This window comes from Anolis sagrei, chromosome X (assembly GCF_037176765.1).
Source record: "Anolis sagrei isolate rAnoSag1 chromosome X, rAnoSag1.mat, whole genome shotgun sequence".
Taxonomy (NCBI): Eukaryota; Metazoa; Chordata; class Lepidosauria; order Squamata; family Dactyloidae; genus Anolis; species Anolis sagrei.
Window position 1 is genome coordinate 56388693 of NC_090034.1, and position 14299 is coordinate 56402991.

Here is a 14299-nt window from a genome sequence, read left to right on the forward strand (position 1 = left end):
CTAAAGTCATGATTTTGGAGTCAGGCTTTCGGCTAGTGGACTTAGCAGCACTTAGACACTGAACCGGACCACAGGATTATGACAATAGGAAACGGATATGTGATTTTGATTAGGCGACTATGTTTGTATATGAGTATGTGATTTTAATTAATGTTATTGTTAATTTTCTATGTATTTGATTTTGTTGTTGTATTGATATTATGGCATTGAATTGTTGCCCATGTAAGCCGCCCTGAGTCCCCCCTCGGGGGTGAGAAAGGCGGGGTAGAAGCAATGTAAATAATAATAATAATAGTAATATTTCAGAAAGGTAGTTGGGAAAACATCCCATAAACAGCACACAGAGACCTGTCCCAAGGTGGGGAACAAGTGTATAGATCAGGGGTCTTCAAACCTTTTAAACAGAGGGCCAGGCCACAGTCCCTCAAACTGTTGGAGGGCCGGATTATAATTTGCAAAAAACATGAATGAATTCCTATGCACACTGCACATATCTTATTTGTAGTGCAACAAAACCCACATGAAAACAATACAATAATTAAAGTGAAGAACAATTTTAACAAATATAAACTTATTAGTATTTCAATGGGAAGTGTGGGCCTGATTTTGGCTGATGAGATAGGATGGTTGTTGTTGTGTGCTTTCGAGTCATTTCAGGGCCTTCTCAGTGGTGGCCCCTCGCTTGTGGAAAAAAAACTTAGGTTGACTCTGAGCGAGGGCCGGGTAAATGACCTTGGAGGGCCGTATCTGGCCCCCAGGCCTTAGTTTGATCTGCAAATCTAGAATGGGGTGAAAATGGGCCTACTCACATTCCGCCATGATCCCGGTCAATCCCCCAAGCCTCAGCTCATGCCATTTTCACCCCGTCATTGATTCCCATCCCTGCGGGAGGTCATCAGCTTCCGGTCCAGCCGTGGCCAAAAGGAGAGATTCTCCCATCATTCCATGCAACCTCTTGTGATGTCACAGGTCTTCCAGGCCACATCAGACAGGGATAAGAATGTGAGTGAGTTCCCACAGCCTTTGCTCACTTTCGACCTCCCTTGCTCCAAATATCTCCTGAAAGAGATTGCCTGCTCTTGCTCGAGCTTCTGCATTGGCCATAAAATAGGGTTTATGGTCTATAGCAGGCATGGGAAAACTTCCTAACATGGGGACCCGCACGCTAGCACTCCCTGCTAGGAGGACTGGCTGCTTGGTGATGGAAGGAAGGGAAGGAGGAAGGAAAGAGTGAAGGAAGGATGAAAGGAAGGAAGGGAAGGGATGGAAGGAGAAAGAAAAGGAGGGAGGAAAGAAGGAAGGAAGGAAAAGACAAAAGGGAAGGAAAGAAGGATGAAAGGAAGGAGAAGGAAGGAAGGGAGGAGAAAGAAGGAGCGGGAAGAAAGGAAGGACGGACAAAGGGTGGAAGGAGAAAAAGGGAGGTAAAGAGGGAGAAAAGAGAAAAGAAGGAAAGACAAAAGGGAAGTAAGGAAGGATGAAACGGAAGGAGGAAGAAATAAAGAAAGGAAGTGAAGGGTGGAACAGAAGAGAAGGATAAAAGAAAGGAGGAAGGAAAGGCAAAAGGGAAGTAAGGAAGGAGAAAGAGGGAGAGAGGGAAGGAAGGAAGGAAAAGACAAAAGGGAAGGAAAGAAGGATGAAAGGAAAGAGAAGGGAAGGAGGGAGGGAGGGAGGAGAAAGAAGGAGTGGGAAGGAAGGACAAAGGGTGGAAGGGAAGGATGGAAGGAGAAAAAGGGAGGTAAGGAGGGAGGAAAGAGGAAAGGAAGGAAAGACAAGGGAAGTGAGGAAGGATAAAACGGAAGGAGGGAAAAAGTAAGGAAGGGTGGAAGTGAAGGATAAAAGAAAGGAAAAAGGAAAGACAAAAGGGAAGTAAGGAAGGAGAAAGAGGGAGAGAGGGAAGGAAGGACAGATGGACGAAAGGGTGGAAGGGAAGGATGGAAGCAGAAAAAGAGAAGTAAAGAGGGAGGACAGAGAGAAGGAAGGAAAGACAAAAGGGAAGTAAGGAAGGATAAAGAGGGAGAGAAGGAGGGAAGGAAGGAAGGACGAAAGGGTGGAAGGGAAGGAGGGAGGGCGAAAGAGGGAGGTAAGGAAGGGAGGGAGGGAAGTAGAGAAGGAGGGAGGAAAGAGGAAGGGAGAAAGGATGGGAGGGAAGGAGAAAGTGGGAGGGAAGGAGGAAGGAAGGAAAGGATGATGAGAAAGAGGGCCTGAGAAAAGAGCCCCCACCCCCGGGCCTGGTTTGCCCGTACCTGGTCTATAGGATCTCTCCCTATACTTTGATGAACTTACCACCTTTGAGTTGCCTGGGAAAGTAACTCCCACCATCCCCTAACAGCTGGGAATGTATCGATGCACCCATTCACAACCAGCATCCTCAGGAAAGACTAACATCTTTCCCAAAATCTAGAAACGCCACACATCCCTGTTGTCGTAAGGCACTTCACTCCCTGATGTCACAAATACAAAAGGACTTCTGTGTTACCATGCAAAGTGGTTTATTTGGGAATTAAAGGACAGGGCGGAAAGCAAAAACAGGAGCCAAGTTTCAAAATACATTGGCAATTGCATACTTAGGAAAATGCTGGATTATAGGAGACAACGGTTACATTTCAGATTTCCCCTCTCAATCCGCATCCACAGTCCTGTAAGAGTTCATCACTTTTGTTTTTTAAGATAGCCAAAGCATGACTACTGTACGAACAGAGGTGGTTAGCTTGAAATCTGCTATTTTTGTTTCAAACTTTGGTCTCACAAGGATATTAAGAAGACAGTTAAATTGGTTACACCAACAAAAAGTATTGCTATCTTGGCCAAGAGTGCTAATTCTCACATCAAGTTCAGGTAAGCCTTTTGAGAACAAACTCAGAAGGAAGCTGACCTCCAAATCAATCCAAAAATGGCCCCAAAGTAGCCCATAATGTTACCCAATTAGGATCAGCAGCTGAATCCTTTGCAACTTTCTTAAAAGTTCTCCAAGGCGACTAAGGTATTTAAGACCGTGGAGGATGCTCTTAAGAGTCTTGAAACCATGCAGTGGGTTCACCGCTGCAGATAGATTTATTGGTACCTGCATTTCAGGTCACTAGAATGGTTAGAAATGGCCATAACGTGAGTGTGAATTGGGTAACAGAAAAGAAAAGACACCTCTTCGATATGGAGGTGTTCGTGGATGTGTTTATGGAGGTCTACCAAAACTTGTGATCCAAGGAGACCAAGTATGGAGAAACGGAAGGAAATGAAGATGGGACTCCTTCCAAGATAAGGTTTCCCAACCCTGGATATTGATCATGGAAGTGTTTATGGAGGTCTACCGGAATTTGAGATCCAAGGAGACCACATTTGGACAGACGGGAGGAAATGATAAGCTTTCCCAACCCCAATATTCCCATTTAAAGTGGATTTTGGTAAGCAAGATCTGCTCTCCACCACCCAACCCATGGAATAGGAGAAGAGGTACTATTCCATCTCAATTTCTTCCACCTCGGCCTTGCTGGATGGAGTGAAGGGCCCCACCAGCCAGGAAAGAGGAGCATTTTGCACCAGGTGGTCCACCAGCTCTTCGGTCAACTCTCGGGCCTTGGTGACTTTCTCTCGGCTCTGGGCCAAGATGGAGCTGGAGAGGTCTTGCAGAGATGTGGCCGACCCAAAGGACGTCCGGAGGTCCTCAGCATGCTGGCGGACGAGGGTGACCTTCTCCTGGAGGCTGTTGGGGAGGCCTTGGAGATTGGAGACCAGGGCCGCAGTGGCCATTTGGAGCTGGTTGGAGAGCCCCTGGGACACCTCCAAAGCTTGAGTCTCAATCTGGGCGGGGAAAAAGTAAGGATAGTAAGCACCACTTGGCCACGGAAACCCACTGGAACAGTGTGACTTGCCCGATCACAGGGTCCCATGTTTCCATAGACAGGAGGAGGCTGTCTGTTGACATCTTTTCCCTTTGGGATTTCCCTTCTGAAATGGCAACATACCTTTGGTTCTGGAATCTCCTCCTGTTTGGCCTCAGGGTTCTGCTTTTGCTTCCACTGAAGCCACATCTGATGGAGCTTCTCTTGGCTGCTTTGGAGTTTCTGGTCCATGCCCTGCTTGACTTGCTCAATCTAAGAGACAGAGAAAGGAGTCAGCAAACCTTTCCCAAAAATACAGGTTCTGCACTCAGATGAAAAAGGTTTTGTCAATATGGAAATGCCAAAAATACCTCTATCTGTCTGTTTGTCTGCATGTTTAGAATATGGCATTGAATGTTTGCTGTCTATGTGTGCATTGTGATCTACCCTGAGTCCCCTTCAGGGTGAGAAGAGCACGAATGTAAAAACTGTAAATAAATAGATACATATACCCTCATCCGGGGATGTAGGATTCAAGAGCTGAACTGTTATCTTGGAATCCTAGTTCTCTCCTTTGCTTTAGCTCACGAAAAATAATTCAAGTGAGCTTTGTGAGAGCTGAGCTGCTACTTTGGTTGAGAGTCTTAGATTTTAACCTGGAGGATTTTGCTTTAGATCAGATGAGCTTTCCAAGAGCCAACAAAGTTTGCTGTGAATCCTAGTTCTCTGGAGTATAGTATTTTGGATTCATGAATGTGTTCATTGAGGTGCACCATGAACACATTCATAAATACAATTAATGGAGGTCCACCATGAACACATCATAATATAATTCATTGAGGTTCACCATGAACAGCTCTGTAAATACAATTCATGGAGGTCCACCATAGAAATATCCATAACCACAAGCCATTGAGTTCCACAATGAACACCTCTGTAAATACAATTCATTGACCTCTTTAAGGAGATGCACTATGAACACCTCCATAAATACAATTCATTGACATCTTCACAGAGATGCACCATGAATACCTCCATAAATACAATTCATGGACATCTTCAAAGAGATGCACCATGAACACCCCCACAAATACAATTCATGGACATCTTCATGGAGATGCACCATGAACACCCCCACAAATACAATTCATGGACATCTTCACGGAGATGCACCATGAACACCCCTACAAATACAATTCATGGACATCTTCATGGAGCTGCACCACAAACACCTCCATAAGTATAATTCATGGACATCTTCATGGAGGTCCACCATGAACATCTCCATAAATACAACCCAACAATTCAACAAGACATTGAAAGCCACAGCTCCCATCATCTTCAACCACAAGCTGTGCATGATGGGAGATGCAGCCCTAAAGACTGCATGAGGTCCTCTTTGAATGTGTGGCCCAGTTGGAGTGCAACACCCCCAAGCCAAGAGGCAAGCATGCTGGAGGTGAAGTCCAACAAGACCTGGAAGGTCAATGAAGGCGAGAAACCAACCAGAAGCCCTTCCTTACCAACTCAATTGTTTGGTGTAACTGTGCCAGGGCATCTTGGGTGTGCTGCTTGGCATTGCTCAGCTTGGAAAGGGAGTGTTCATAGGCGCGGTGGCGGACCTTTGCTGAAAGGGACCCCAGGCGGACAAAGTAGCTCTGCTGTGCTTTCTGACGCTCCATATCGAAACCTTCCATGGACGTGGCCAGTTTGGCTGGAAAGAAACACCCTCATGTTGAGAAGTAGAGAGAGGCCAGAATCAGCCCAGTTTCTGGGAGATTGACTATCGTTCCCCCTTTGACAGAACTACTGGTCATTTCTCCCCAAGACAAAGACTTGGCCGGTCAACCAATTCCCATGTCTAGTCCTAACTGAAAAAGATATCAGCTCACCCAGCTCTTCATTTGTGACGGGAAGGTAGCGGTCCACCAGCTCTTCTGACTTCCCAAGGACGGCATCGACGCTGCTGGACATCATGTGCCCCACCGTGTTGACGCTGCTGGAGATGGCTGAGCGGGTCATCTCCACACCGCCAGAGATGGTGGAGCGGGTCATCTCCATGCCGCCCGAGACCACCGACTGGGTCATCCCCATGCCGCTGGAGACCGCTGCACGAGTCATCTCAACGCCACCTGAGACCACCTCTTTGGTTCTATCCATCATCCCGGACACGGTGCTGCTGAGGGCATCTTTGGCCCCTGTCACGGTGGAGGTCACCAGCTCCTTGGTGTCGGAAATGATCTAGAGAGGAGAGAATTGGAATGGTGCTTTCAACCATTTTGGCGAAAGGTCACAATCCAGTCCAACCACCATGTAGGAAGACACAATCAAAGCCCTCCTGTCAGATGGCCATCGAGTCCAATATCCTTCTTCCTTATAGGAAGACACAATAAAAGCCCACCTGACAGATGGCCATGTAGTCTGATCTCCTTCTTATAAGACAGTGATTCTCAACCTTCATAATGCTGTGACCCCGTTACAGTTCCTAATTATTTTCATCCCTACTTCAGAACTGTAATTTTGCTATTGTTATGAATCCTAACGTAGATATCTGATATGCAAGATATATTTTCATTCAATGGAGCAAATTTGGCACAAATACCCGATATGCCCAAATTTGAATACTGGTGGGGTTGGGGGGGGGGGGGGGGTTGATTTTGTCATTTGGGAGTTGTAGTTGGTGGGATTTATAGTTCACCTACAATCAAAGAGCATTCTGAACTCCACCAATGATGGAACTGAACCAAACTTGGCACACAGAACTCCCATGACCAACAGAAAATACTATGTTTTCAGATGGTCTTTGGTGACCCCTCTGACACCCTTTCGCAACCCCCCCCCCCCCAGGCTGAGAAACACTGTTATAGAAAGACACAATCAAAGCCCTCCCGACAGATGGCCATCCAATCCGATCTTCTTCCTTATAGGAAGATACAACCAAAACCCTCCTGACAGATGGCCACCCAGTCCAACCCCCTTCTTTCACTCAGGAAGACACAATCAAAGCCCTCACAACAGATGGCCATCCAGGCACATTCCACTGCTGAACATCTCTTATTCTCAGGAACCCCCTTCCGAAAACACCTTGCCTAGAAATTCCCAACTTGAGTTGGAAACAACTTAAGGACACACAGTAGTAGTAGTAGTAACACCACCACCACCACCACTACAACAACAACTTGTACCTTATCTGTTGGTTGTTGGAGAATGGGCAACTTCTCCTCCAGTTTGTCCAGTCCTTTGCATGCATATTCGTTGGCCGTCGAAACTGCAGGGAAAAGTGGCATTAGTTCCGTATTGGCATCTTAGGTGTGATGCAGAGACAAAATACGGAAGAAAGAGAGGTTTTTGCTAAAGAACCTAGTGCATTTCATCCCGGCAATATTTTGATGCCCGCCTTTTCCGTTCCCTGTTGGTCACTCACTCTGCGGCTCCAGTTTGCTCAGGATGGGCTGCGCCCCAGTGGCCGCAGCTGAGGCGATGGTCTTGACCCCCTTCTCAGCCACATCGCAGACTGACTTGACATAGGGGTGGCTCTCTTTGGTAGAGGCATAGGCCGAAGTGACCATGTCGTAGGCTGAGCTCAGCAAAGGAAGGCTGGCCACTCTGTCGGCCACGTTCTGCGGGGAAGACAACACAATAGATCAGCACTGACATGGGAATGGCACCCAAACTGGAGCCCCAAAAGGGATGTCAAGAGTCTTACTATTGGTCCCAGTAAAAAATCAACTGTAATTCATGCAATAACTTCACAGTCTTCAAACCAACCTTAGTGAAGTTACTGTATATGCATTTGTTATACCTGTTATACAGTCTCCTGCACTGTGCTTATAATATATTGTATATACATATAATATTGATATTATAATGTATTACAATATAATAATACTAATAATAATATGATAATATAATTATATATTTTATATTAGATGTAATATTACTTATAATATTACAGTATAATGTTATAGTACAATGTAATATATAATATTAATATTGTGCTATGGCAATAATATAATATATTGTATTTACATTTTACTTGTAAGCCCCTCTGAGTCCCCTTCGGGGTGAGAAGGGCGGCATGTAATTGTCATAAATAAATAAATAAATAAATACCTTTCCTGCCACCTTGTGTCCAGAATGGTGGTATGGATTGATTTATCAATTAAAATAGTTTTTTTAAGAGTCTTAAGAGAGGAATGCGAGTCGAGAGTGTGATGCCGCAGCAAAAAATGGCAATGCGATTTTCAGTGAATGTTTGGACATTTGAACTGAAAACGCCACATCCAAAAGGGATCTTGGAGTCTTAGTCGAATCCAGACTGAACGTTGAGTTGAGAGTGTGATGATAATAATAATAATAATAACACTTTATTTGTACCCTGCTACCATCTCCCCAAGGGACTCGGTGTGGCTTACATGAGGCCGAGCCGAATACAACAATACAAGCAAAACAACAACAGTACAAGCAATTAAAATAAAAACATAGACAATAAAATATACAACATTATCAATAAGACAACACGCAATTAAAAACAGTGAGAAGGCCAAATGTAAAGTTAAAATGGAAATAATGCTGGGACATGGACGAAAGGTGATAGTGGCGTTTGTGGAAGGGCATACGAGCAGACCTAAAGAAATGTAAAGGGCTTTGGAGGACAAAGTGCTATGGGATCATTATTCCGGGAAGGCACACTGGAACAACCACGTCTTCAAGCTCCTCCTAAAGACTGCCAAGATTGGGGCCTGCCTGATGTCCTTAGGGAGTGAGTTCCAGAGTCGAGGGGCCACCACCGAAAAGGCCCTCTCTCTCGTCCCCACCAACTGTGCATGTCATGCTGGTGGGATTGAGAGCACGGCCTCCCCGGATGATCGAAGGGATTGTGTGGGTTCATATACAGAGATGAGGTCACGCAGGTAGGCGGGTCCCAAACTGTTCAGGGCTTTGTAGGTAAGAACCTGCACCTTGAATTGGATCCAGTAAATGGCAGCCAGTGGAGCTCCTTGAACAGGAGGGTTGACTGCTCCCTGTAAGGCGCCCCAGTTAGCAACCTGGCCACCGCCCGTTGGATCATCTGAAATTTCCGGGCCGTTTTCAAGGGCAGCCCCACAGAGAGTGCATTGCAGTAATACAGTCTAGAGGTGACTAAGGTGTGGACCACCTTGGCCAGATCCGCCTTCCCGAGGTACGGTCGCAGTTGGCGCATGAATCTTAATTGTGCAAAGGCCCTCCCAGCCACCACCGACGCCTGAGCCTCAAACGTAAGTGAAGAATCCAGGAGGACCCCCAAACTGCGGACCTGCGACTTCAGGGGGAGTGCAACCCCGTCTAGCACAGGTTGCCACCCAATACCCCGGTCTGGTTTACGATCGACCAGGAGGACCTCTGTCTTGTCGGGATTAATCTTCAGCTTGTTCGTCCTCATCCAGACAACCACAGCGGTCAGGCACTCATCTAGCACTCGAGGGGCTTCCTTGGAGTTAGGTGGAAAAGAGTAGTAGAGTTGTGTGTCATCTGCATAGAGATGGCACCAACTCCAAAACTCCAGATGACCTCTCCCAGCGGTTTCATGTAGATGTTAAAAAGCATGGGAGACAGAATGGAGCCTTGTGATGCTGCAGCGAAAAAGGCCAGTGTGATTCTCAGTAAATGTTTGGACATCTGGACTGAAAACATCACTCGCAAAAGAATTTCTTGATGGTAAGAGTTGTCCGGCTGAGAAATATGCTGCACGGAGCCTATTCTTTGGAGGTTTTGAAACCAAGACTGGATGGCCATTAGGCATGTGCAAAAAATTCGGAAGTGTCAGAAATTGTAAGAAAATCGGAAATGTTGTAACTCGGAAGCCATATCCAAAGCATTTGAGTGGCCCACATCAAATATTTTAGAATCGAAACTTACCTCATACCTTTTTGTTTTAGTTTTGTAACTCTCAGAAGGCTCCCAAAGTCAGTTTCATATTCAGTGCAAGGAAGCAACGCAAAGCCAAAAAGGGCTACCTGCCTAGAATTCATGGAGTCTCGGCATTAGGAGTGGTGAAAAGAGGGAACAGCACAGAACTCTGGGAAGTGTAGTTTGGGAAGGGGAGGAGCCTTATCATCCTACAGCACATTTTGCTTTGTCTCCATGGATTTAACGAAGTTTCTGCCATAAAAACGAAGTTTCTGGAAAGTAGAACAACTACTTTCTGGAAAGTAGAACAACTACTTTCAAAGTAAGGCCTACACAATTAAACAAGAAATAACACTTTCAAAGTAGAAACAGATTTTCTTTATTATTAAAAAAAAGTTGTTTAGAAAAACTTTGAAAATTCACCAAAAATCCATGGAGAAGTGAAACGTTCTGAAATTTGTTGGGCTAACAGTGGTCAATGTGTTCTACCATTGCTGCAAGTTTCACCCCATTAGCTTTAAAAATGGGGGAGATAAGAGCCCCTGAAGTTTGCCCTTTATAGTCATTTAATTATGTGCATGCTCAATTACTGTAATGAAATAATAATGAAATTTCATTAGCCTCGTTATAGTAACGAAATTTTGCGCCAAGTATAGTTTAGAAAGACTTTAGAGCTCCGAGTTTTGTACTGACTTTTGAATCATTTTTTTAATGGATCACATATCCCTAATGGCCATCTGTCGAGAGGTATCGGATTGCGTCTTCCTGCCTTACAGAATGGGGTTAGACTGGACAGCCTCTGGGGTCCCTTCCAACTTTAGGATTCAATTATTCTCTATAATTTATTTATTTACTGTATTTGTATACCGCCTTTCTCAGCCTATCGGCGACTCAAGATGTATTTCTCGACGAACCTTAGAACGTCTATGAGGCTGGATGACCATCTGCTGGGAGGGTTTGGATTGAGTATTCCTGTCTGATAGAAGGTTGGGTTGGATGGTCTTTAGGGTCTCTTCCAACTCTAGGATTCTCTGGTCCTATTTCTCCACGAACCTTCTAATGTCTAATGAGGTTGGATGGCCATCTGTTGGGAAGGATCGGATTGCGTCTCCCAGAATGGAGTTGGACTGGATGACTTTTGGGTTCCTTCCTAATTCATGACCTTTATCGCAGGGGGTGGAGCGCAAGTGTGGCAAAGAAGAGTGACTATATGGATGGTTTCCAATTTTAATTTTAAGTTTTGCATGGCTTCCGAATAGCAAAACAATGCTTGTGCAATGGTTTTGCAACGGCACAGAATACAAAAGCTGGGCAACGTTACCCCAAAACCCACTTACTTTTGGATCCTGCTCTTCGGCTGGAGCCTCGCTGGCACTTTTGTTCTCGCTGGCACTTTTGTTCGGGGTGGCCATGGTTTCGGGGAGGGAGGTCAAAAGACAGCCTGCGTCAGATCAAGATAGGAAAGCCAGGAGTAAATTCCAGGGAGGGAAAGGCAATAATTCCCGATCAGAGGTCAGGCCCGAGATGTCCCTTATCGGCTCCCCATGGGATCTGCCTCCCCTTTGTCCCACCATTGCCCCATATCTGGGGGAAAGGAAGGAATGGAGCATTGTCCAAGGCCTTCTTGCACAAGGCCAACCCTTCTGGGCATCTCCTGCTTCAAGAACCCGGTTTTGAGATCAAGACAAACTCTGTACACACAGACATGCACTGTTCCCTCTTGCACAGATAGATAGACAGACAAACATATAGACAGATAAATAGACAAACAGATAGACAGACAAACAAATAGGTAGACAGATAAATAGACAAGCAGATAGATAGACAGATCATAGAGAAATGTTGTCTGGAGATTAGATAGATGAATAGAAATACACAGACATGTGTATGGGGTCGCACTCCCCCTGAAGACGCAGGTTCGCAGTTTGGGTGTGATCCTGGACTCATCGCTGAGCCTGGAACCCCAGGTTTCGGCGGTGACCAGGGGAGCATTCGCACAGTTAAAACTCGTGCGCCAACTGCGCCCGTACCTTGGGAAGTCTGACTTGGCCACGGTAGTCCACGCTCTGGTTACATCCCGTTTAGACTACTGCAACGCTCTCTACGTGGGGTTGCCTTTGAAGACAGCTCGGAAGCTCCAATTAGTCCAACGGTCGGCAGCCATGATACTAACTGGAGCGGAGCGCAGGGAGCGCACAACTCCTTTGCTGCACCAGCTCCACTGGCTGCCGATTTGCTACCGGGCTCAATTCAAAGTGCTGGCGTTGGCCTTTAAAGCCCTAAACGGTTCTGGCCCAACCTACCTATCCGAACGTATCTCGGCCTATCAGCCCACCAGGACTCTAAGATCTTCTGGGGAGGCCTTGCTCTCTATCCCGCCTGCTTCACAGGTGCGGCTGGCGGGACGAGAGACAGGGCCTTTTCTGTGGTGGCCCCTCGGCTCTGGAACGCCCTTCCCATGGAGGTAAGATCAGCCTCCTCGCTGATGGTATTCCGAAAAAGACTAAAAACTTGGGTGTTCAAGCAGGCATTTGGTTAATTCGGTGCAATGAATGTGTCGACTACGGATTGGTAATATGGATGATGCAATTGGACCACGATTTTAGTTAGGAGATGTATTGGATTGTGATTTATGTGAAATATTGTGTATTATGTTTTTTACGGTTTTAATTGTATACTGTGTACTGTATATTCTGTTGTAAACCGCGTTGAGTCGCCAGTTAGGCTGAGAAACGGCGGTATACAAGGACAGTAAATAAATAAATAAATAAATAAATGTCCCTGTATCTCATGCAAAGATAAAGGGAAGAATGGATAGATATGTAGATTGAGCATCCCTTATTTGTAGGTGTCTCTGTGTCTATCTATCTATCTATCTATCTATCTATCTATCTATCCCTTATCTATCTATCTATACATAAGTGTGTGTGTGTATGTAGACTGAGTATTCCCTATTTGTATTGTTGTTGCTGTTGTTGTTCATTCGTTCAGTCGTCTCCGACTCTTCGTGACCTCATGGACCAGCCCACGCCAGAGCTCCCTGTCGGCCGTCACCACCCCCAGCTCCTTCTATTTGTATGTGGGTGTGTATATAATAATAATAATAATAATAATAATAATAATTACTTTCTTTATTTATACCCCGCTACCATCTCTCCAAGGGACTCGGTGCGGCTTACATGAGGCCGAGCCCATATGAATGTGTTTGTGTATATATGTATATATAGACTGAGCATTCCTTATTTGTATGTGTACATATGTGTGCAAGTATATATATGTGTGTGTGTGTGTACACTGAGTATTCCCTATTTGTATGTGGGTGTGTATATATATGTGTGTGTATGTGTATATATGTATATGTAGACTGAGCATCCCTTATTTGTATGTGTACATATGTATATATATGTGTGTGTGTGTGCGCGTATGTAGACTAAGTATTCCCTATTTGTATGTGGGTGTGTATATGTATATATAGACTGAGCATCCCTTATTTGTATGTGTACATATGTGTGTGTGTGTGTGTGTGTGAAATGAGTATTCCCTATTTGTATGTGAGTGTGTGTGTGTGTATATATGTATATGTAGACTGAGCATCCCTTATTTGTATGTGTACATATGTGTGTGTATATATATATGTGTGTGTGTGTATGTAGACTGAGTATTCCCTATTGGTATGTGGGTGTGTATATATATCTGTGTGTATGTGTATATGTAGACTGAGCATCCCTTATTTGTATGTGTACATATGCATATATACATGTGAGTGTGTGTGTGTATAGACTAAGTATTCCCTATTTGTATGTGAGTGTGTATATATATATGTGTGTGTTTGTATATATGTAGACTGAGCATCCCTTATTTGTATGTGTACATATGTGTGTGTGTGTGTATAGACTGTCCCGTATTTATATGTGTATATATATAAATACGGGACAGTCTATATATATATATATATATATATATATATATATATATATAAAAGAGCTTCGACAGGCCCCTACTTTAGCAGCTTTCAGAAAGAACCTAAAAACTTGGCTGTTCCAATGTGCCTTCTCAGATTAGGAATTCCCCATCCCAAGTCCTAGAAGCACTTTAGTACAATTAATATTGCTGCACACCGCACTATTTTAATCCTATGTGCCTCCTGCCATTTCAGCACTTTTAACCCTGTAACCCATTGCTCTGGCCGGCCCAGTTTTAAAGTGTCCTGATGTATTGTCACTGTTGTTGTTATTCTGCTTAACTATTTTGATTTGCTTTGTTTATTGTTGTGTTATGTTTTTACTGTATTGTGTTCTGAGGCTTCGGCCTATGTAAGCCGCATCGAGTCCCTCGGGAGATGCTAGCGGGGTACAAATAAAGTTAATAATAATAATAATAATAATAATAATAATATATGTGTGTATGTGTGTGTAGACTGAGTATTCCCTATTTGTATGTGGGTGTGTATATATATGTGTGTGTATGTGTATATGTAGACTGAGTATCCCTTATTTGTACTGTGTGTATATATATATGTGTGTGTGTATGTATATATATATATAGAGAGAGAGACCGAATATCCCTTATTTGTCTATGTGGGTGTTTATATATAT

At 44.5% G+C, this 14299-nt stretch overlaps 1 protein-coding gene across 1 annotated transcript in view; it reads right to left on the bottom strand.

Annotated features, from left to right (window-relative positions):
* Window positions 1-3450: 3450 nt before the first annotated feature.
* LOC132781473 (perilipin-4-like) overlaps window positions 3451-14299 on the bottom strand; it is a 33158-nt gene continuing 22309 nt past the window's right edge. Inside the window, exons 9-15 of the mRNA XM_060785747.2 lie at window positions 11042-11145; window positions 7240-7435; window positions 7001-7083; window positions 5708-6056; window positions 5339-5529; window positions 3960-4088; window positions 3451-3795 (exon numbers count right to left, since the gene is read on the bottom strand). Coding sequence (XP_060641730.2) covers window positions 3451-3795; window positions 3960-4088; window positions 5339-5529; window positions 5708-6056; window positions 7001-7083; window positions 7240-7435; window positions 11042-11145 — 1397 coding nt within the window. The remainder of the gene's footprint in view (window positions 3796-3959; window positions 4089-5338; window positions 5530-5707; window positions 6057-7000; window positions 7084-7239; window positions 7436-11041; window positions 11146-14299) is intronic.